The 23,909-nt window shown below is 39.1% G+C and overlaps 1 protein-coding gene across 3 annotated transcripts in view; it reads right to left on the reverse strand.

The window, feature by feature from the left end:
* Positions 1-124: 124 nt before the first annotated feature.
* LOC148871486 (Spc97 / Spc98 family of spindle pole body (SBP) component) overlaps positions 125-23,909 on the reverse strand; it is a 96,315-nt gene continuing 72,530 nt past the window's right edge. For all 3 annotated transcript variants that reach the window (XR_016106660.1, XM_088967791.1, XM_088967792.1), the window contains 3 exons: positions 12,998-13,059; positions 10,120-10,279; positions 125-1,238 (listed from right to left, as the gene is read on the reverse strand). Coding sequence is in view for 2 of the 3 variants with exons in the window: in XM_088967791.1 (XP_088823917.1) it covers positions 1,068-1,238; positions 10,120-10,279; positions 12,998-13,059 (393 nt within the window). In the remaining variant the exon portion in view is untranslated. The remainder of the gene's footprint in view (positions 1,239-10,119; positions 10,280-12,997; positions 13,060-23,909) is intronic.

Raw genomic sequence — 23,909 nt, forward strand, 5'->3', positions numbered from 1 at the left:
GTGGGTGAATGACAGTTGAAAACACTGTTCTGGAAACCATAAAAAATCAAGAAAATATGAGACTTATGTGCCAACCCTCATTTTTTATCATTTGGCGGATGAATAAAGGCAAGGAAGTCAAATAAAAAAAGTTGCATTAAATTAAGCAACATAAGGCCAAACTGAAAGCACCAAGATACATCACTGCTGTTGTTATTGCTATACAACTTTACAATTATATACTGTAGAAGGTGCAATTTAGTACAAGTAATGGCATATTCCTTTAAGACTGCAGATTGCACCTCTGACCACAATCTTGCAATAATACAAACCTCACTAGTATGGAATTCTCACTTGTAATGTTACTAGTAAACTCCACAGCCCCAAATCTTCTTAGAAGTACACTTTCCCCCAAGAGGCATCTACCTTGTCTCTCAAAAAAAAAAAAAAAAGGTAAACTCCACAACCCCAATGATCAGACCATCTCAATGAGACCCAAATTACAATTGGTTCCATCTTATCAGTGTGTGGCTGATACTCAGCAGACATGCACCCCATACTTCCCAGAACCAAACACCTAACATAGCACATCTTGAAATAAAACTGGGCTAAAAGGAACCGCATTAATGAAAATAAATTGGGAACATTTTGATGTTTGAGTTTTCATGAACCAGGACCCCATATGACTAAAACATATTTCAGATGTGCATGTGAAAGGTGAGAATTTCTGCAAAGACTGCCCACTAACAAAACATGAAACCAAGAATGGTAGTTTAAAGACTCATCCCTTCCTGTTGCTTCATTATTTACTCAGGCAGATTCATATGATACATAACTCTTAATTTGCTCACAACCATGCTGATCAGGGAATACTTGAGAAGGTCACATACTGTACGCTCTTGTTCCAGAAAAAAAGATCCCTTCTATTGACTCAATGGAGTAACTCTCAATTTCAGATAAGTGCTCACCAAGCTAAATGCAGTAAGTGATTTAGCAGGTCACACTGACCTGTCTTGCCTCCTGTTCCAATGGAAGATGGCAAACAAAGCCTTTTCTTAAGCTTTCTCAGAACTTAGAAAATAAATGGCTCAAGGTGCAAAATGGATTATCCCATCACCAAATATGTTTGAATAATAGTCATTATAATTAAGATACCCCCAGAAACGACAAAGACCAAAGTCCCCATGTTTTGCGGACTTTAAATAACAGAGATATAAATCTTTAAGATTTTTCTCAAACGTTGCCTTGATTGCCAGCACCTGCAATGTCAGACACTTTCAGTTATCTAAAACAGTTAGTGATATGAAATCAGAAAGGGATATGATTAACAGAAAGGGAAAATGTACACACAAACAAGTAAAAACCTGCAAGCACTTAAGCCATGTTAATAATGGAAGATGCACATCAACAAACTTAAATTTTGCAGAGTTCTAGTTTATTTGGTTTTAACTAAAAGAAACAAAAGAAAGAAAATCCTTGTATAGTAATTGATAAAAGTTTTCTAGATGGGTCCCTATATCCCATTACTTCCTGGTTTAGAAACCCCATAATTTGTTGGATCTTTTCTCCAAGTAACATTATGTTTTTCAAAATTTTGAGAGGACAAATTGCCCCAGAGAAGAAGAATGTGGATCCACAATTGAAACTTGACAAATGAGAAATTGGCATGACTGTGGGAGTACTTTCTGTAACCCCCTAAGCTGCCATTTGTAAATTCCTAGGTTGTTTAGATCCCTTTGCTGCATAGCAACGGGTGCAGGGTTAGGTCTGGTTAAGGTCAACCCTAGCCCAATCCTAGACATTGAACCCCCAACCCTAAGCTTAATTCAACTGGCCTCCAAGCAGATATAATCAATCCTAACCAATGCCTTGGTCCAGTTTCTAAAAACGTTACTGTGTTTCCAAAGCACTATACTTATGTGACACCAATATATCCTACCCTTCAAACTTTTTTTTTTGGTGCATTACACACACACACACACACACACACGTCAGTTTGAAGTTGCCTGAGGCCTTAACCCTAACCTAACTCCACTTTATTTTGGGTTGGGTAGGTGAACCCAGCCCAAGTTGCCCCCCTTTGCACAGGCATCCATATCTGTGTCCCCAAGTTTTTCATAATCTAGAATATAACCTAGCATTTTATGTAATATAATCTAAAGAAATGTCAGTTTTCCATGTCCTAATGCCACCTAAATAACCAAATCTGTCTGTATTATATATAGGAAAGATGGAGGCCAGGAGTCCTCTAACCTCAGTGTTCACAATGACCTCCTCTCCTTTCTCACACAACACAACTTGGGAATTTGGGATGGGCTTGGGTGGGTTTGGTTTAGTCTGTGCAGGATGTTCAGGTTTAAAAGTCTTTTTTCTCAAATTTTGCACTTTTACTTTTCATTTTGATTGTATGGTGATAAAATTCATATCTATACCAGTTTCAAGTATAGAATAACAGAAGAAAAAGAGAGAAGAGAGAAAGGAGAAGAGGAGAAAAAAAGGCTGGTTCGAACTCAGAGAAAACTCTCTAGTTGGATAGGTTTTATTTATAAGTTTCTAATTAAAAGCACAAAGATAGTTGTGCCCCTATTTAAGTTTGGGACGCAACACTTAAATTAGACTAAAACAGAAATTACACGACACTCTTAACATAAAGATAAATGACCAAACTACCCCTCTACGGCCGACTCTAACACTCCCTCTCAAGTGGGTAAGTATATGTCATATAGTCCCAGCTTGTTACATATGTAATGCACTCTTCTCCGACTCAATCCTTTGGTGAACAAGTCTGCCTAGTGGCTTCTTTTCTTTACGTATGCAGTACATATCACTCCACCGAGCACCTTCTCTCTCACAATTTGACAATCAACTTCTATATGTTTTGTTCTCTCATGAAAAAACTGTATTGGAAGAAATGTGGACTGCAGCTTGGTTGTCACATTGTAGCTTCATAGGGGTATCAATTTTTTTTATTTTTTATGAATTTCATAGGAGTATCAATTGAGTACCCCTTCTCTTGTAAGAGATTCCTCAACCACACTAGTTCACATGTTGTGTGTGCCATGGCTCTATATTCAGCTTCTGCACTGCTTCTTGCCACCACAGTTTGCTTCTTGCTCTTCCATGTCACCAAATTGCCCCCAAGAAAGGTGCAATACCCTATAGTAGATCTCTTGCAAGATATTGAACCGGCCCCAATCAACATCTATGTATCCTTCTAACTCAAGACTTCCTCCACTCTTACATAACATGCCACAACCTGGAGCTCCTTTCAAGTAACTTACTATTCTTAAAACTGCATTCCAATGTGGAACCCGAGGGCTCTGCATAAACCGACTCATCACACTAATTGCAAATGAGATATCTGGCTGAGTAATGGTTAGGTAGTTCAATTTACCCACCAACCTCCCGCACCTTCCAGGGTCTTCAAACTCCTCACTACATCACTACTAAACTTGACATTTGGTTCCATGGGTATTTCGGTTGGTTTAGCACCCAAAAATCTTGTCTCCTCCAATAGATCAGGGACATAATTCCTATGACAAGATTAATACCATGCTTAGACCTTGCTAACTCTATCCTCAAGAAATACCTTAATTTACCAAGATCCTTTGTTTGAAAGTGCTCATGCAGAAAGGTCTTCTACCTATCAATCCCTACCTGTCATTGCCGATAATAACAATGTCATTTACATATACCACAAATAAAATCTTCCTAGCACTTGAATCATAGTTAAATACTGAATGATCAACCCGACACTGTTTCATGCCAAATTTTTTTACCATTTCATTGAGTCTACCAAGCCATGAACAGGGGGACTATTTAAGTCCATAAATGGCCTTCTTGAGTCTTTAAACCTTACCATCCTCCCCTTGAGCAACAAACCTTGGTGGTTGCTCCATATAGACCTCCACAAGAAGGTCACCATGTAAAAAGGCATTCTTGATATCAAGGTAAAACAAACGCCAATCATACATAGCAGCTAAAGAGATCAAAACATGATTTAGATCAATCTTAACAACATGAGAGAAAGTCTATGTAGTCAAAGCCATACAATTGGGAATAATTTTTTGCAATCGATCGAGCTTTCAACCGCTCTACACTACCATCGGGTAAATACTTGACAGTGTATATCCACTTACAACCTGGAGAGTCATGAAGGAGCATGGTGAGATCCCATGTATGATTGTGAGTCAAAGTTGGAAGTTCTTCTTCCATTGCATGGTGCCACCCTAGAGAGGCAAGAGCTTTCTGGACATCCTTAGGAACATAAACAAACTATTCATAGGAGGTAGAAAGGTGAGAAAAAGAAACATAATTATAAATGATGAGTGCAACTACGTTTACCTTTCCACAAGGCATGGGAAGATCATGGTTAGAGATAGGGGGCAAGGCTGGTGTGGGAACAACTGCTGAATTTGTTGAAGGTGAAGAAGTTGGAGGAGCCAGTACATGTTGATGTGTATACACTTTCCGGATGGGTGGTCATTCAAATAGGGAGTTGCACTGGAGGCAAAGACTTGGTCACAACTGGAACAAGAGGAATGGGGTACTCATCTGGAACTGGAAGTGGGGGTGAAGGAGAACGTCGGGAATGGGGTTATAACACTTACACCCTTTTTGAATCCTAGAATAGCCAAGAAAGATACACTTAGTGGATTGTGCATCTAATTTGTCCATTCCAGGTCCAAGATTATGGACAAAACACATACCCAAAAACCCTAGGAGCAAGAGGAAAAGAAGACAAGGTAGGAAAGAAAACAGAGAAGGGAGAATGACCTTCAAGAATAGACATGGGCATCTGATTAATAAGGAAGCAAGATGTAAGCACAACATCACTCCAAAAACGTTTGGGTAACCACACTCTTAACATATGGTAAAATTGGATAACTATAATTGTACAATTGATGTAAAGCTATTTATGAGTTATGGGGAAAGTTGTTTTATTCTTTTGTTTTTTTGTACGGATTTTTGTTTATTTTAATTAAATATTGGTCATTTTCATTATTTATTTTTACTTCTCATATCTTATACCTACACTATAAAACACTATAAAACAAATTCTGAATAATTTTTTTCAAACCATTTTCTTAAAATACTTTATAGTCCTCAAACACTTCTTTATTAATTAAAATGCACATAAAATATTTTTCTAGAACCCATTACCAAATTTCTATTCAACCTTAAACATTGCATGATTTGAGTTGCTAGTTTTAGATTATTGGGCATAGATATATCAAAAGAGGTTCTTCTTGACTTAATTGCTTTGAAGCCTGAAGGACTAGTCCTCGGCCACACAAAATAATCACAATGCAGATACACACCATCCATTTAATAGACCTCTACATCAGCCACATGTAAAGTATACTTGTACACCTTACCCTCTTCCACCATGTTCACTTGTCCAGTAGACCTTAATTCCTGATTTTTTGAAAACAAAGTAAACCTATTTTCCGTGTAGACTGCTTTAAGAACGGAAATGTCCACATGGAAAGAGGTTAATTAATATTTTATGTAATATATTTTAATAAATAATAGGATTAACCTATGATATACCAAGTATTTAGTTGTAAATCATGCCTGCAATAATTTGAATTAAAAGAAAAGAAATAGGAGAAAAGGAGATTGAAGAGAGAGAAGTGGAGGAAGAAGATGGAAGAAAAGGAAGAAGAGAGAGTTGTTAAAAAAACTCTCTTCAGCCCCCAATGATCTCTTTTATTCTTTGTTGTAAAATAATAAGGACAATTACATGACTGCCCTTAGTAGGGCGTCTATCACTAAAGACAACAATAAAAAACAAGAAAACATGCCTATAACTAAGGCCCACTGCCTAATAACAGATCATAAACACAAGTTAAAGAAAAACAAAGAAACTAAGGCTTATTCGGCCCATTATCTCTACACTCCCCCTCAAGCTAAGCATAGATATTAATCATGCCTAACTTGCTTACACAATGTTGTAACTTTGCCTTGGGGACACCCTTGGTTAGAACATTTGCTAATTGTTGCTCTGAGGCAAGAAAAGGAAGGAAAACTTCCCCGGAAGCTACCCTTTCACTTATAAAATGCCAATCAACTTCAATATGTTTTGTTTTGTCATGCTGAATTGGGCTGTGAGCTATGTTGATCGCAACCTGATTATCACAGTAAAGCATTAAGGGCTTATCATGTGTAATACCCATCTCCTCTAGAAGTGACTTGAGTCATAAGAACTCTGAAACTCCATGTGCCATTGCCCTGTACTCTACCTCAGCTGAAGACCCTGGCTATTACTGACTGTTTCTTACTCTTCTAAAATGCCGATCAACTTCAATGTATTTTGTTCTTTCATGCTGAACTGGGTTGTGAGCTATGTCGATCGCAGCTTGATTATCTCAGTAAAGCATTAAGGGCTTATCATGTGTAATATCCATCTCCTCTAGAAGTGACCTGAGTCATGACAACTCTGAAACTCCATGTGCCGTTGCCCTATACTCTGCCTCAACCAAAGACCCTGGTTATTACTGACTATTTCTAACTCTTCTAGGAGACAATGTTCCCTACAACCAAGGCACAGTAACCCGATGTAGATCTCCTATCATCAATAGTACCAGCCCAATTGACATTTGTGTAAGCCTCTAGCTTCATGTGTCCACGCCTAGAGAAGAGGATACCCTTTCCTGGAGTTCCCTTCAAGTAACGCAGAACTTGTTTTGCGGCAGCCATATGTGTCTCTAGGGGCATGCATAAACTAACTGATCACACTAACAGCATATTAGATATAAGGGCCAGTCATAACTCACTGCCAAGGATGACAAAACTTTCACTGTGGTCATTTTTGCATCTGGTGAGAAAGACTCTATATAATCAACTTCATATACCTGGGTATAACCCTTGGCTACTAGCCGAGCCTTATAGCTCTCAATGGTGCCATCAACATGATACTTGATAGTGAACACCCACTTACATCCTACCGGTTCCTTCCCATGAGGCAAATCCACAATATCCCAAACATGATTTTTACGAAGTGCTTCTATTTCAATTTTCATAGCCTCCCTCCATTCTAGCTTAGACAAGGCCTCTATAATTGACTTGGGTATAGGCTGAGAAGAAATGGAGGCTAAAAAAATAATAAGATGGGGATAACAAGCTATAAGATAGGTGTTACAATGTGTTGTACATTTCTTCTTACCTTTTCTCATAGCAATAGGTAGGCCCAAGTTTGGGAAGGAAGGTTTTGGAGCAGGTGGTGAAGGACTTGTCCTCTCTTCAAGGGTTGAGAGTGTCTGAGGCTCAAATATAAATGGGGGAATAACCTAATCATGCTATAGCCTTTATCTCTGGTACCACCTCTGAACAATAGGATGATTATGAAAATTAGAGGATTAGTAGGAGGAGCAGTAGGAATGGTAGAACTGGGAGACGAAGGCTTTACCACTAGAATAGAAAGAACCATAGGAGACTCAACCTTAGGATCAACAAGAGAAGGCAGAGGAAGTGGTTAAGAAAACAATTCAATGGAATGCTCCCCCTCAGTGTGGAGGAATAACCTAAAAAAGTGCACTTCCGAGCCTTGGATTCAAACTTATGTCTCTAAGAGCTAGGGACATGAACATAACATGTGCACCCAAAGACATGCAAGGGCATAGGAAACAATTCACTCTCAGGAAACAGGACAACAAAGGGAGATTTGAATCCTAAGACTCGAAAATGCATGCGATTAATAAGGTAGGTAACTGTCGTCACTACATTACCCTAAAATCTCACTGGAACATGGGAGACAAAAAGGATGCTCCTGGCTACTTCAACAACATGTCGATTCTTTCTCTCTGCTACCCCATTTTGTTCTGAAATACGAGGACAAGAACTTTGATGTATAACCTCAAACTTCTCATAGTATGAAACAAGATCTTTCTCAAAATATTCCTTAACATTATTTAATCGGAACATCTTGATGCGGGTATCAAATTGGGTAAGCACAAATTCATGAAACTGTTTTACAAGTTTGGGTACTTCAGCATGGAAACACATAAGATAAAGCCAGTGTAACAAGAAAAATCATCAATAAACATAACAAAATATTTATAACCACCCATGCAAGGTAAATGGAATGGCCCCCACACGTCGGAGTGAACAATATGTAAAGGAACTGTAGATCTTTTTTACTTGTAGAATAAGAGTTTCTACAATGCTTTGACAACTCACATGACTCACAAACGATAATGACATAACATAATACAACTAATTGACTCTGACAGATTTGAACCAAAAGTTGCTCTTGGAGATGATACTTGACTTTGTCTAGGCATGTCTAGCACGTATATTCCATTTACCTCATGGCCACTCCCAATCACCTTCTGAGAGTCCATGTCTTGAAAAAATAGTAAAAAGGGAAAAAGGTCATACTATAATTCAAAGATTTTGTCAAATTACTAACTGAAAGCAAATTAGTGTTTAATTTCGGAACATGGAGATTTGAGGATAAGGTGAGGGTGTCCGAATCTTTGATGTTTCCCATGCTAGAGATAGGAGCAAAAGAGCCATCAACAAGGGTGATCTCATCTTGGCTAGATAAAAGCTGGTAAGTAGAAAATAAATGGGACACACTAGTCATGTGGTCAGAGGCACCATAATCAATTGTCCAAGGGATCCTACGATTACCTGAGATAGAAGCATGATTCGCAATAGCACAAATACTTGAATGGGCATATGCGGATAAAGAGGGAACTGTCTCTGATGAAGTAGGTGCTGTAGCAATAGAATTTAGGCGACAAATTATTCGGCCATACTTCTTATACTCAGCCCTGGTGGCTGCTAGTTGCTCTCCCATTGACTTCTCACCATTATGCCACTGTTCACTCTGTGAGGAGGTGATTACATTTGCATTTCCACTTTTCACATTCTCATTCCTTTTTCCATTCACTGCATTCTTGAGTTTGGCAGGTATAAGCTCTGGATGCAACTTCAAACAGGTGTCTTTAGTATGTTTAGACTTTTTTAATTTGTAAGCCCGGGCAACATTCAGTTTTTGGGAATAGGTCTCCGTGACATTATCCCACACCTCCTTTGTAGTTTCCATCCACAAGAAGTGCTAACTAATATGTGGTTGCATAGAATTCACTAACCAAACCACTTCTTGCTCCCGGTGATATAACCCCATTTCCCTCTACTACACACATGTATCTTAATTGACTGAGACTAGGCTAAATAATTGGTCCCATCCAGCTTCACAGTGGTCAGTGCCCCAAAAAGATTCTCCATTGAGCCCCCATGTCCAAACCTGGAATCTGTGGAATATTTGGTTTCTCCTCCAATTTGCTCTGTTGAGTGAAATTAAGATCAAAATAAGTCTCAACTAAGATAGAATTGCTATCCCAAGCAAAAAACTACTCTTCAAACAACCAAATCTAGAGTTTCATAGGACCCGCCCAAAGGGGAGAAGAGAAAGTTCAACTGCTCCTACCAGAGGTTCCAAAACCTTGTCCAACTCAAATCGCCCTTAATGAAAATCAAAAGGCTGTCCTTTGATCTCCAAGCACTAGCTTCAAAGTGTCTCTAGGACCTGTAACTAGTTTTCTCCAGTTGTCTATGGTTTTTAGGAAAAAAACTCCAAGAACCTGCCTTGGACTTCAACTCGGGATGAAAAACTTCACAAAACCTCTCCAAAGACCCTCCCAAATAGGCTACATAAGCTGCTCCCTAATCAGCTGATCAATTCTCCATACACATTGTGTATGGGCGAAGAGAGAAGAAAGAAAAGAAGGTGAGAACCTGCTCTGATACTAAGTTGTAAATTACACTTGAAATAACCTGAATTAAAAGAAAAGAAACAAGAGAAAAGGAAGAAGAAGATAGAGTTGTTCTAAAGACTCTCTTCAGCCCCCAATGATCTTTTTTATTCTTTTGTTGTAAAAAAATTAAGACAATTACATGAGTGGCCTTAGTAGGGCATCCATCACTAAAGACAGAAATAAAAAAACAATAAAGAACAAGAAAACAGACCCATAACTAAGACCCACTACCCACTAACACAAGTCATAAACATAACTTAAAGAAACTAATGCCCATTTGGCCCATTATCTCTACATATTTCCATTATACACACCTACATTTTACAGGAATCAACATAAAAATAATGAAAAGAGACAAGATGCAACATATCACCTGGGTGAAATTAATCTGAGCAAGCAACCCAGCCAAATCTCCTTGATCCAATCCAACATTCCTAACATTCCCAATAAAACATGACCGGAAGTCCAGTGCACATTGCAAAATGCTCTCGATGATGCTAGCTACAGGTCGTGTTTCATCGGACAAGAAACATCTATAAGTGTAACATTGAATTAGAAACATAGAGAACCCAAAATATATTCTTCATAAAAAGTGCATGGAATAAAAGGTAAAAGGCCATATAAAACTATGCTAATTTAAACTCAATGAACTTGACAAAAACCAGGTTAAAATCAATTATACAAAATTAAATTCCCAAGAAATCCTTTAACAAATTTTTTTCTTTTGGAAATTCAGTCCTTCAGAAATTGGAGGAGCTTATGAAGACCAAAGAGGATATCATCATGGTGTGTTCTAGGAATATTGGGCACAAAAGCTCTATTGTACAGAGACACTCTCCTATTATAAGGGTTTAGGCATTCTATTCTCTCTGGGAATTGATAGAGTGGTGATTATTGGCTGGAAGCAGAGTCATTACAGTGTAGCTTGTGACATGGTTTCAAACATGAAGAGCTTGCTCAGTTGGATTCTGTGACTGACTAACACACTAATTGATTGTTTATCCTGGAATGGGTTGGAGCATCTGAATTGCAATGTGAATTTCTGTCACAGGCTAGATCTCATATGTTAGTTTGTTTCATGTTTTTTAAGTTTCCACTCTACTGATAGAGTGGGATAAATCAAGATTCTTATGGCCAACCACATATAGTTAGGAAAAGCCTTGGTTGTCTACAGTAGAAAATGCCAAAGAAACAACTCCAGTAGAAAATCATGTTTTTCTTTTTGATAGTAAATAAAACTTCATTAGAAAATCAGAAAGGTATACAAGGAGTATACAAGAAGAAAAAGAAGACTCCAAGCAGGGATACATTAAAAGGAACCATCCTGCACACATCTATCAGCAAAATCACTACAATACCCAATATTTAGATATGAAAAATATGTCAGAAGCAGACTTCCTCCCTCCTTGCATGTTATATAGATCAATAACAGAAAAGATTTCATTAAACAAGAAGATAATTACAGTGAAACACGGGTTGCATGTAACTCTTATAATTCTGTAATTAGCTTTAAAGGAAAGGTCGCATCTCGTGCCTTTCCACGGGTTGCATGTAACTCTTATTTGCTGGTTTAATAAAATTTCACTCATTTATCAAAAAAAAAAAAAAATACAATGAAACATCACAGAAAGAGAAGATGGCTGTTTCATATCCTCAGCTAACTTCCTTTCAGATCTTTACATTTCTCACTGCTGCCTCCGATGTCTTTTACCACACACTGGAGCAGGCTCTACCATATCCGAACTAACTCATTAATCTCTTCATTCATTTCCTGCAAATTATAAAACCTGGATACCTGTACAAGGCTGCCATACTGTGTCGGATATTTCAAATTTTAACATTCTATATCTTGTCTTGTCCATCAGTGTCCTTGCTGTATCTAGATAACATAGCATCCAAATTGTCTTAATTGAACCAAGCAACAGCCTTATGGTTCTCTGCCACTATCGATGGAAAGACACAGACTTTTCACTCTTCCAAACAGTAAAATGTAGCCTCTGCAATATCTTATGTTATAGCACATTTTTTTTTGTCACTTGGACCTCATATCCAACAGTCTGATTAATATGGAAGGATCCATCCAGTTGATGGACCTTATCATCCCCACCCTCCTTTTCTGCTATTCCCCCTCCCTCCAGCCTAGTATCATAAGGACCATCTCATCCTGGACCTCCTCTTCCCTTACCTCATATCTATTACCAGCCCAGTTTCCTCAATTAGAAAAGGAAGTCAAATTTGTATTTCATTTCAAAGTTTCTCATGTTTTCCACTATATATCTGAATTCTTTTACCAAGAAAATGAAAGACCTGTTAATCATTAACACATTTCCAACAGTCGATCAAGATAATGACAGATTAATAAAGAGAAGAAATGTTATCCATCCATCCCATAGACAACCAAAAGGTTTGAAATTTCACAACATATCGGCCTATGGTTTTGTCCCAATTAATAATTGGTTTAGGACTGGTAACCCTGTTCCAAACCAGACCTGACCCATTGACAGCCCTACAAATACCTATAAATACTTTCCCATTATGTATATTTGGTTTATTAGAAGTTGTGAGAATTGAATATTGATGTACTTCTATAATACTTATTAATTGTTTAGTTAATTTGGTTATATTTAGATAAATATTGTTGAAATGTAATTGTAGATCTTTGTTTTGTTGGTTATGAAATATTAGTTAGCTCTTTCTTTAATTTAGGGAAATGAGATATTTTTTTTTCTTTGCATGAAAATTAAATAAAAACCAAAAAACCAATCAACTGAACCGGTTAGCCAGTTAACTAGTTAAGTTGGTCTGGCTTTGATTTGGATATCTTCCTAATCGAAAGTTTTGGTTTGGTTAGGGAAATATGCTCATAGTTTGCTTTGGTTGCTTCTTTCCCCACCCTCTTTCAAGTGACCAAAAAAATAAAATAAAATAAAAGGCAGACATCTATTGGCCTCCTTCCTGCACATCTGCACCATATGAACCTAACTCAAAGAAGAAAGCCTCCTTCATAACAGTTCTGATTTAAGCATATCTTTGTTGAAGCAATAATTTGACATAAACTTAGATTCTTGTTGCTGGAAATAGACATCGCAAGAAGCAAAAAAAAAAAAAAAAGCCAATAAAAAAGAGTCCACAGGATGTTTGATTTATTTATAGCAGACACCATGGACCTTCAAGTAACTGCAGTGGAGAAAAAGATGTATTGCAGACCTCAAGAAAATTCTATGTATCGATTATACAGTCTTTTAACTTACATGTTTAGTGAACTTGCAAGATATGTCATATGCACCACCTCTAAATCCAGCATATCCTTGACCTGTTGAACAAAATTCTTGTCATGAATAATGAGAGAAAAGATATACAAGGAGAAGATAGTTTTGGCTAACAATATCACATGGAAAGTTGTGATATTTCAAGAAAACCTAGATTTGATATTATATTCAATTCCCTGACTATATATTTTCTTCATACAAACTCAATATTCCAATAACCCCACCCCCGCTCCTGCGCGTGCATGCACATGTGCCCCCTCAAGCTGGCACCAGATTACTTGCTTAGAAAGTAAAAAATGTAATCTTGGCAGCAATACTTCAAAGATTTTATCTAGAAAGGCAACTTGAAGATTCCCACACATGGTGACAACTAACTCTTACACCATGTCACAGGGATGCCATCAACATGATTCATGGTGGCACCTATTTCTTGTCGATGGAAAGAGAATTCTTCAACTGATTAGATGGTACCATGGAGGCCCATGGCTCTTGCCCAAGAAACAGGATATAGGAAGAACTCACTCCAGAGACCTAGCATTTCTAAATAGAACCAAACCCAACTCTAAGGCTCAGTTTGTTTGCAGCGCAATATCATTTGCACTAGCACAAATGCATGGGAGTGCAACTAAGAAAAATATAAGTTCTGATTTGCTTTTGCTTTTGAGTTTTATTTTAATTTTCTTCAGATTTTATTTTACCATAGCAAAAACTAAAATAAAAATAAAAAAGAATTTACACTGAAATCATTTGTACTCCCATACTTTTGCACCCATGCAAATGAAATTGCACTAAAAATAAAGAAGGCCAAAAAATCAACACTAGAGGACAACTCAATCTACACATAGGGTATATGAGATCTCCCCTACAAAAGGCGGGAAAAAACTGGAGAAAGAGGGGGCACTCACTCAAGAGACCTAGCACTCCTAAACACTAAAATTGCCCACTGTATTATGATCCATGCAGATTAAGAATACCCATGCACCACGAAAGAATCTTCACGGGTCAGTGGTGGTGCCTGCTATACCCTATTATGTTATTAAAATAAATACTTACAAGCAGGTCCCTGAAACAAAAGAGATTGCAGGAAACCCCCTGCATCAATGACACCTTACAAAAACACCCCTCACAACAACTACTAAGCTACACAAAACAACTATGTGGGATCCTACTATAAAAATAATAAATTCAGAACATATTTACATCATTATCATCTTCTTTCTTTTTTCTTTTCATTCTTCGTTCCTCTCTTTTTTTGGGCCCATCACATTGGCATTTTTTCTAGTATGTGTGGATGACATTCCTATTACAAAAAATGATCTACAAGGTATCCAAAAACTGGAGCTTCTTCTAAGTCAATCCTTTAAGTTGAAGGAATTAGGCCTTTGGCTTACTTTCGTGTACAGGAGGTACATTCCTCTCCTTGTGGATACATAATGAATTGACAGAAGTATACTAAAGATATAAAACTAGCAAATTTATCTAATGATATGTAGGTTGATATAGTTGACAGCTCAACAAGATAATCCAAAAGTGATGGTGCTCACCTTGTTGATTGTACTTGGTATTGAAGATGATAGAACCAATACAATCCAATCTGAAATGAGCATCTTCGAGGCAGTTCTTCCTCCCGAGAAAGGTACTTACAGTAGAAGTAGATAAGATAGAAGAACTGTGGATTTTCTTATTTCTCTTCATCTCGTGTAGGTAAATTTATAGCTCTCTACAATGGGCATCTTACACCAGGCACATGAACATGAACATGGCCCCCTGATATAGACAAACCTGATAGGAGTAAGGTGAGATACTCTCAGGTTGCTGCTTGGGTGGGGGGGATCCAGGTCTGCTGGGCTGTGGTTCTGGGTCTGAGATTTGTTTGAAATCCTGGTCATTCAGGTCGCAATGGAGCAACCCAACCATTGAGCCAAGGCCCACCCTCACCTCCGCTTTGTCATCCCACTCAAATGAATTTCATTTGAGTAATTGGGCCAAGGGAGTTGCTAACACACTATACCCATTAACGAATTGGTGGTAATAGTTGGCGAGCCCCAAAAATCCCCGTAAGGCCTTCTAATTAGTCAGCAACGCCTAGTTAGTCATGCTCTCCACCTTCTCTGGGTCTATGTACACCTTCCACCAAATATACATCCCAAGTGCAGGAAGTGTGTCTGCGCAAATAAACATTTGGTGGGCTTAGAGAAGTATAGGACAAGTGATGTTGCCTCAGCAAAGCCATAGTGCTACACAGGTGTTCCATATGAGATTGCCATGTGGGACTATAGACCAAAATATCATTGAAGAAAACCAATATAAAGCAGTGCAAAAATGGCCTAAGATGTCATTCATAAGCCTCTGGAAAGAGTCAACACTTATGATCTCCTTCAGAGAGAGGCCTAACAGTTATTTATCTCCTTACTGGCGTGTTCTTTGCAGGGCTAAGGCTGAGACTGGTTACCATTTACTGATTTTCTGTTCTTTTTCTAATCACATTTGGGAATGGTGTTTATCTCTGTTTGGGTGTGCATGGTTACCTTCACCAGATGTACAAAGTCGTTTTGCCCCCTCTATGTGTCAAGACTGCTGGAACAGACCAACAGAAGGCAGCTAATCAGTTTTACAAGAGGAACAGAAGGCAGCTAATCAGTTTTACAAGAGAAGGCCACATCAGCACAACTAACCATCCACTTGTAACAACAACTGCCATCCACTTGTAACAACTGTAACAATCAAGATTATAAAACTATAAGTAGTAGAGCAGAAAAGGAATAAGGGATGGACTCTTTCAGCATTAAACTCTCTCTCTCTCTCTCTCTCTCTCTCTCTCTCTCTCTCTCTCTCTCTCTTTCCAAGAATTCAGGAGGTTGGCCCCTTGAAGAGCCCTGAGTTAGGCAGGTTCCTAACAATTTGGTATCAGAGCCAGCATGGCCAACACAAGAAACATGTCAGTAGACACCCGAATGGATCAGATGGAGGTAGAGATCCATCAAATGTCTTCAGATCTCAAAGAAATGAAGGAAGGCTTCACTGCTCTCCTCCTTCGACTGGAGCAGGGGGCAACAAACACTGATAGAGGAAGCCAAGAAGAGCGCAGCAATGAAAACAGCCACAGAACAGGAGCGGCAACAAGAATAGCCAAAATTGACTTCCCCATCTTCTCAAGCGGCGACCCAACTCCCTGGATTCTCAGAGCCGAAAGGTATTTCGATTACCATGAAACATCGGGGCAAGATAGGGTAGCTCTGGCTTCTGCGAATCTTGAAGGGGAAGCTATCCTTTGGTTTCAATGGTACAGAAGGGGGCACCCTCGTCAAACCTGGGCAGACTTCACGAACGCCATGACTGTCCGTTTTGAATCATCTGGGTTCGAAGATCTTGATGAAAATTTGGCAAAGTTGCGGCAGGTGGGATCAGTAATAGAATACCAGATGGAGTTCGAAAGGCTAGCCATGAGAGTCCAAGGGTGGACGGAGAAGGCATTGGTGGGAAGCTTCGTCGGCGGCCTAAAAGAAGAACTGCGACTGGAAGTGAAAGCGATGCAGCCCACTTCGGTCATCAATGCGGCAGCACTAGCAAGATTGTATGAGGACAAGTTCAGTCGAGCAAGAAAGGTGCAGCGACCATGGGGTCCAGAAGCAAGAAGGGAACAAGAAAGGACGACAGCACCAGACAAAGAGGAAGGAGTACTAGGCCCAGGCCAATTGGTTCCTTTCAAATGGCTGACCTGGGCAGAGATGCAAGCCCGCAGAGACAAAGGTCTCTGTTACAACTGCGAAGAGAAATTTTAGTCGGGCCATCGCTGCAGGAAACAACAAGCGTTTCTCCTCCAAACAGATGCCGAAGAGGAAGACGACATCACCGGTTGCAGAGAATCTAACCCAGGGTGGGAAATACAATCCAATGGCACGCCTGAAATATCCTTACAAGTCCTTACGGGACTTGCGTCCCCTCAAACAATGAGAGTTGCAGGGCTGATTCTAGGACGCCAACTGTCAATCCTCATAGACAGTGGCAGCTCCATTAACTTCATAACTCAAGTCTTGGTGGATAAAATGGGATTTACGGTTCAACCAACAACAGTCTTTACGGTCCATGTGGCCAACGATAACAGCCTATCTTGCAATAGCATTTGCATGGGCCTACCACTAAAGATTCAGGGTCATCAGTTTGCGGTGGACCTATATCCTCTCCATCTCAGTGGAGCAGACGTGGTGCTAGGCATTCAATGGTTAAGACAGCTAGGACCTGTGGTCTGTGACTGGGCCCGTCTCACCATGGACTTCACATCAGAAAACTCTATAGTCCATCTACAAGGGCAAACATGCAAGGGCCCAAGGCCCATCAGTCTTGCAACACTAACAAAGCAAAGAGGAGATCCAGATCAGCCCATATTCATGCACATGGACTCAAATTTTCCTACTTAGATCTGCAATCAAATTTTCCTACATTAGACCTTGAGGGCAAGTTCGCTCTAAAGGAAGGGGGGATTGTCAAGACTGCTGGAACAGACCAACAGAAGGCAGTTAATCAGTTTTACAAGAAGAACAAAAGGCAGTTAATCAGTTTTACAAGAGGAGGCCACATCAGCACAACTAACCATGCACTTGTAACAACTGCCATCCACTTGTAACAACTGTAACAATCAAGATTGTAAAACTATTAGTAGAGCAGAAAAGGAATAAGGGATAGACTCTTTCAGCATTAAACTCTCTCTCTCTCTCTCTCTCTCTCTCTCTCTCTCTCTCTCTCTTTCCAAGAATTCAGGAGGTTGGCCCCTCGAAGAGCCCTGAGTTAGGCAGGTTCCCAACACTGTTCAGCTGGTCAAAAAAAAGAGGAAAAGTCATGTGGAGATGCATTAGGGGTGCTACATGTTGGACTATTTGGAAAGAAAGGAAAGGGAAACTGGAAGGTGATTCAGATTAGAGTGGTGCAATGGCCGAAGTCTTTGGATCCATTTAAAGATTTCTCAGCAGCTGATCTGTTTAGAAACTGGAAGGAAATTGCAAGTTCAGCTCCAGCTGTAGACATTTCTCTACCTAATTGGACTCCTCCCAATGGTTTTTTTCAAATTAAATTTTGATGGAAGCAGTATGGGTAATCCAGGCCTGTCAGGGATTGGGGGTGTTCTAAGAAATGAGGGTGTGGGAATTGCTCTTTTTTCAGGGTCCATTGGAATGAGTGACTCTCTCCGAGCTGAGATTTCAGCTGCTCTTGAAGGAATTCAAAGGGCCAATGAAATGAATATCACCAAACTGATCTTAGAGGGAGATTCTAAGCTGGTAGTGGAATGGCTGAAAGATGATACTGCTAGCTTTTGGAACTACAGCAATGAGAAAAGGAAATTCAAATGGTTGACTAAGGACATTTAAGTAAAGCTGAACTGGGTAAAAAGAAGTGCTAACTTCTTTGCTGATGGGTTAGACAAACAAGGGGTAACTAGGGATTCCTTGTTTTGGGCTATCTTGTAGTTTTTTGATCAATAACTATCTTGTAGTTTCTTATCTTTGTTTGTTGTCCTTGGGTGGGTGAGTTAAGAAGGCTTATCTCCCCTAATTCTGTTTCTCTGTATCTATTTCTTCTTTAATTATAGAAAGTTGCAAGTTATTGATCAAAAGAAAAAAAGGGCGTCCCACACCAGGCACATGCAGATGCACATGGGGGTCTCCATTCAGTTATGCTGATGTGTCCTTGTATAGGAAAACCTGATAGGAGTGATTGTAGGTAAACTTGGGTTGTTGCTCGGGTGGGGATCCAGGTCTGCTGGACTGTGGTTCTCAGTCTGACACTTATCTAAGTGTATTCTGGGGTTTCTAACAGAAAGCTTGTGGAAAATCTCATATATCTTACCATGACATGACCTGATTACTCACTTTTTTTTTGAAGAATAAAGAGATAATTTCATTAAAAAGGAAAATGATATACAACAGAAGATGAAAAGATATCATCCAAAAGGAGAACAAAACTCAAGACCCCCTAACAACACCTAGACAACAAACACCCAATTTACATACCAAAGACTCAATCATAACCGAACTCGAGCTAAAAACCTTGGAAAGCCTGACAGAGAGGCTCAGTCTTCATCATTGAACACATCCTCCTGATCTGAAACTTCCAAGCTTCGTCTCCAGAACCTTTTTCTTTAACTTCTCTTCCCTTTTTCCCCTTTCAAAATCCTCGAAGGCCTTTCTAGAAAACTCTTCCCCAACCCAAAAAAAAACAGACCCAAGCTTTTGCCAATTGTAACCTCTCTGTCTACTAACTTCTGAAGACTCACACCACCTGAAGCATTCTCCTTAAGCTCATTACTTTGTACCTTCAAAATCATACCAGAATCAGGATCATCACTGTCCTCCTTGTTAGCTTGAACCGCCATCCCCAGGTGAGAGACTGGTGAATGCTCCTTCATCATTGTCCCCCTAGAAACAGCTCCAGGTGTCAATATGCCTCTCTTCCTTCTTCTCCTGTATACCCATTTGTAGTTTTTTGTAGGTCCTGCCCCCACCAAACCAAGCTTTAGCCAAGAGAAGATGTTCATCACATTCACTACATTAGAGTTTCTTGAGCTGCGCAGTTTCTTATAATTTACTCCGTTAAGCTGCCCAGTCCTCTCCTCACTTTTGCTTCTCTGGCCCAAGTCTACACCTAACCTTCCTTCCTTCACCTCCTAAAAACAAAATGAGCCTCCAACATGGTTGTGTTCTTGACCATGCAGTCCAAGTTGTCAATTACTTTGTGTCATCGCCCCTACCGATCACATTTTACAGTTATCCATGTATTATTCTCTATCTACAAGGAGCACTTTCTAGAAAATTTGTTTTACTGTAGCCAAAAGATACAGGTGCAACCTGAAAAAAGTTGGTTATAGAGTAGGATTTGAATTAAGGGAATAGTGAGATCAGTTACAATACCCTTGAATTCAAGCCTTTGGTGAAGACAAAATTAGTAAATAGCCAAAGCTTTCTTGCTAGTAAAAGAACTAAATTAAAACTCAATTGCTACCTCAAAACTAATTTTCCTGGAAGGATATAATTTTTTTATAAGGAAAAGGAGGATTTTATTTAAAAAGAAAATAACTGATGATACAACATATAATAACTGCCAAGATCTAATTCCGCCAAAATTCAAAACACCAACTGAAATAACATCTCTACAACCAAAGTAGACCTCGAACTGCAATATATCCCAGATATCAAGAGTGGTCCAAAGGTCTGAACCAAAAGAAGCTCTAGAAGTTTAATTAAACACCAAATGAACCAGTAGGCAATCCATCAATAATGATCTGATGTCAGCCACTATTCTTTATGTCTCTGCATTTGTCTTCTATTTCTTTCTTTCCAAATCCCTCAATAGATTGCAAAAGGAACTGCACCCCATAGGATCCTTAATTTTTTATTTCCACTGGTTCTAGGTCACTTAGAGAAGATTTCTCAAGAATTAGTTGGATCATACCTAGGATTCCCCACCAAATCTGCATAGTATCTCCAGATGAAGTCTGCCACACTACATTGAGTAAGAGATGCACCACAGACCCTTCATTTTTACTAGCACATATAGCACTGGTTTGCCAAATGAAATCCTTTACTTTTCAAATGATCACTTGAATAAAGGAAACTATAATCTGCTTGTATTCTGATGTGAATTCAGTAAGAAAAGAGAAGAAAAATAAACAGAGAACTGAGGAGAAGAAGAGGAGGAGAGAAAGAAAAAGGGTGCAGTTAGTTAAAACTTGCTGCTTCACTCATCTTTTCTATGTTTGCAATTAAACATTAGTGAAGTTCCACTAAAACCCCTGCCACCTACAAAGTGGAACATAAAGACAACTGACATAACTACAATGAATTAACATAAATAACATAAAGACAAACACAAATAGAAAGTGGAACCACACTAACAATTATCTCTACACTCCCCCTCCAATTGGGAATAGATATTGGTCATTCCCAACTTGTGTAAATCTGTCTCCAACTTGGTCTCTGCAACTTCCTTAGTGAAGAGATCAGCAAGCTGCATATCTGAGGCAATATAGGGAAGACACACTTCTAGAGATGCAACTCTCTGGGATAAAGTTTCGGTCCACTTCAACATGTTTAGTTTTGTCATGCTGTATTATATTGTGAGCAATGTTAATGGTAGCTTGATTGTCGCAATACAGCATTAGAGGCTTCCCATATTCAACACCTAGCTCATCAAGCAAAAATCTCACTTGTACTCAACTTCAGCACTGGAGCGAGCAACAATATTTTGTTTCTTACTTATCCAAGAAACAAGATTTCCCCCTACAAAAGCATAATACCTAGAGGTAGATCTCTTGTCATCAACACATCCAGCCCAATCAACATCTGTGTATACCTCTATCTTCATGTGACCATTATTCTTGAAGAGTATGCCTTTGTCTGGGCATCTCTTCAAGTAGGCAAGTATCCTCTCAACCGCAAGAAGGTAAGCGGTTTTGGGAGAGTGCATATATTGACTAACAACACTTACGACATAAGAAATGTTTGGTCATGTTAAGCAAAGATAAATAAGTTTCCCAACCAACCACTGATACATTACTTTGTCTTCAAGAGGCGCTCTACCTTCTGCACTTATCTTATGGTTTTGCTCAATGGGTGTGTCAGTAAGTTTAACTCCTAAATTCCCAGTTTCTTCTAATAAATCAAGAACGCACTTTCTTTGGGAGTCAAAGATGCCCTGTTTAGATCGGGTTACCTCAATTCCCAAGCAGTAACGTAGTTCTCCCAAGTCTTTCACTTCAAACTCCTGGTGAAGTAGCTGCTTAAGAGAACTAATCTCACTAGTATCACTTCTTGTCACTACAATATCATCTACATATACAATAAGTAGAGTCAAAGAAGAGTGTAATCTGATTGAGCTTGCATATAGCCAAACTTTTCCAAAGTCGGTCTAAATCTATCAAACCAGGTTCTTGGAGACTGTTTTAACCCATATAAAGCCTTCTTCAGTTGGCAAACCTTATTTCCTGCTTCTGTACTGTAAAATCTAGGGGGTACTGGGTAGCTCCATGTACACCTCCTCTTGCACATCACCATTGAGGAAGGCATTCTTAGCATTCATTTGGAACAATGGCCATAAGAAATTTGCAGCCAAAAGCAACAAGACTTTGATAATGTTCATCTTGGCCACTGGTGCAAATGTCTCCAAATAATCTATGCCATAGGTTCGTATGAATCCCTTTGCAACCAATCTAGCCTTATATCTCTCAACGGAGCCATCAATCAACATTGTATTTCATTGTAAACACCCATCTATACCCAACAAGTTTCTTCCCTTTATGCTAGTCAATTAACTCCTATGTATTGTTTTTAACAAGAGCGTCCATTCCCACCTTCATTGCATCCTTCCACTCAAGTATCAACAAGGCTTCCTGCACTGTTCTAGGAATAGAAATAGCAACAATAGATGTTGAAAAAGATTTATAGAATGATGAAAGACAATTATAAGAAAGGAACTAGGAGATATAGTGAGTAGTGGATGAAGTACAATGGTGCTTCCCTTTAAGAATTACAATTGGGAGATCAAGGTCATCTGAAGGAGGAGGTTGAGGTCAATAGTGATAGGCATATCATCTATAATAATAGGTATAGGAGCTGTGGTGCTTGGATCTAGAGCCGTAGAAGAGATTGGGGTCAGCCTACACTACTAAGGACCAAAATCAACCTACCTCCACCACCTGTGAAACACCCTCAACTCCTTACACTTCTGACAACCCTATTCACCACACACTCCCCTTCAGTGACTGGATTAGGTAACAACACTTATGGGGCTGAAATACTCGTCTCACTACTCTCCCCCTTAGAAGAAACCCTATGATAATAGGGAACACCCTCATAAAATGTGACATCCATACACATAAACCATCTCCCAGAAAAATGTTCATAACAGCAATATCCCTTTAATTCTATATACCGAAGGAAGATACACTTAGCAGCTTTGGAATCAAATTTGGAGCAATGAGGTCCAAGAATTTGAACAAAACAAGTACACTCAAAGGTTTTAAGGGGAATAGTGAATAGATGCTTGTTTAGATAATAGTAGGTTTGTTAGAGCCGGCTGTACAAGGGTAGCATAGTCCTTTTATGTTTAGTTATATATGTATTGTTCAGCTGATGTGGCTCTCACTTAAGTAAGGGCACAATGGCAATTCTTGTATATCTTAGAAGAGTATAAATAAAGGAAGGGCTGACTAGAGAGATTTGAATTTTTCTCTCTAGTTCGGCTGTGACCTTTTCTCCTTCTTCTCCTTCTTCTCTCTCTTCGTCTCCTCTTTCTTCTGATATAAACTTATACAACATCTAGTCTGAGTTTTATCAAGGTTAAATGGTGTTTTCATGTCTAAAACCCAGGAAGGAGTTCTACTAATGAGGTATACAGCTGTATGGATAACATCCCCCTAGAAACGTATGGGAACATTAGAGTTCAACATAATGCTTTTAGCTACCTCCAAGATATGTCTATTCTTTCTCTCAGCAACCTCATTTTGTTGAGGAGTATGAGGACAAGTTCTCTGATGGATAACCCCATAGTCAAGGAAATATGAAGCCAAGGGCTTTGCAAAATACTCCTTGACATTGTCGCATTTGAGAATTTTGATTACAATTCCAAATTGGGTCAATACCATCTAATGGAAAGCCCGAGTCAAAGTAGGGACCTCATCTTTAGAGTGCATAAGGTAAACCCATGAGAAATTATTCACAGTCAAGATCAGCCACTCAGAAATTATTCACAGCCAAGGACAACAACCCAAAAGTTATTATCAATTAGGATAATAAGCCTGAAGACTGGAAATACTGATCCTAGGGTTTGAAAACCCTAGAGAAAATTCAGGGAAAACAGGAATCTGTCAACCGCTCCTTCCAGAACAGTTTAAACTGTTTCTACT

Source organism: Nelumbo lutea, chromosome 2 (assembly GCF_056320005.1).
Source record: "Nelumbo lutea isolate HS-2025 chromosome 2, American lotus-T2T, whole genome shotgun sequence".
NCBI classification, from domain to species: Eukaryota; Viridiplantae; Streptophyta; class Magnoliopsida; order Proteales; family Nelumbonaceae; genus Nelumbo; species Nelumbo lutea.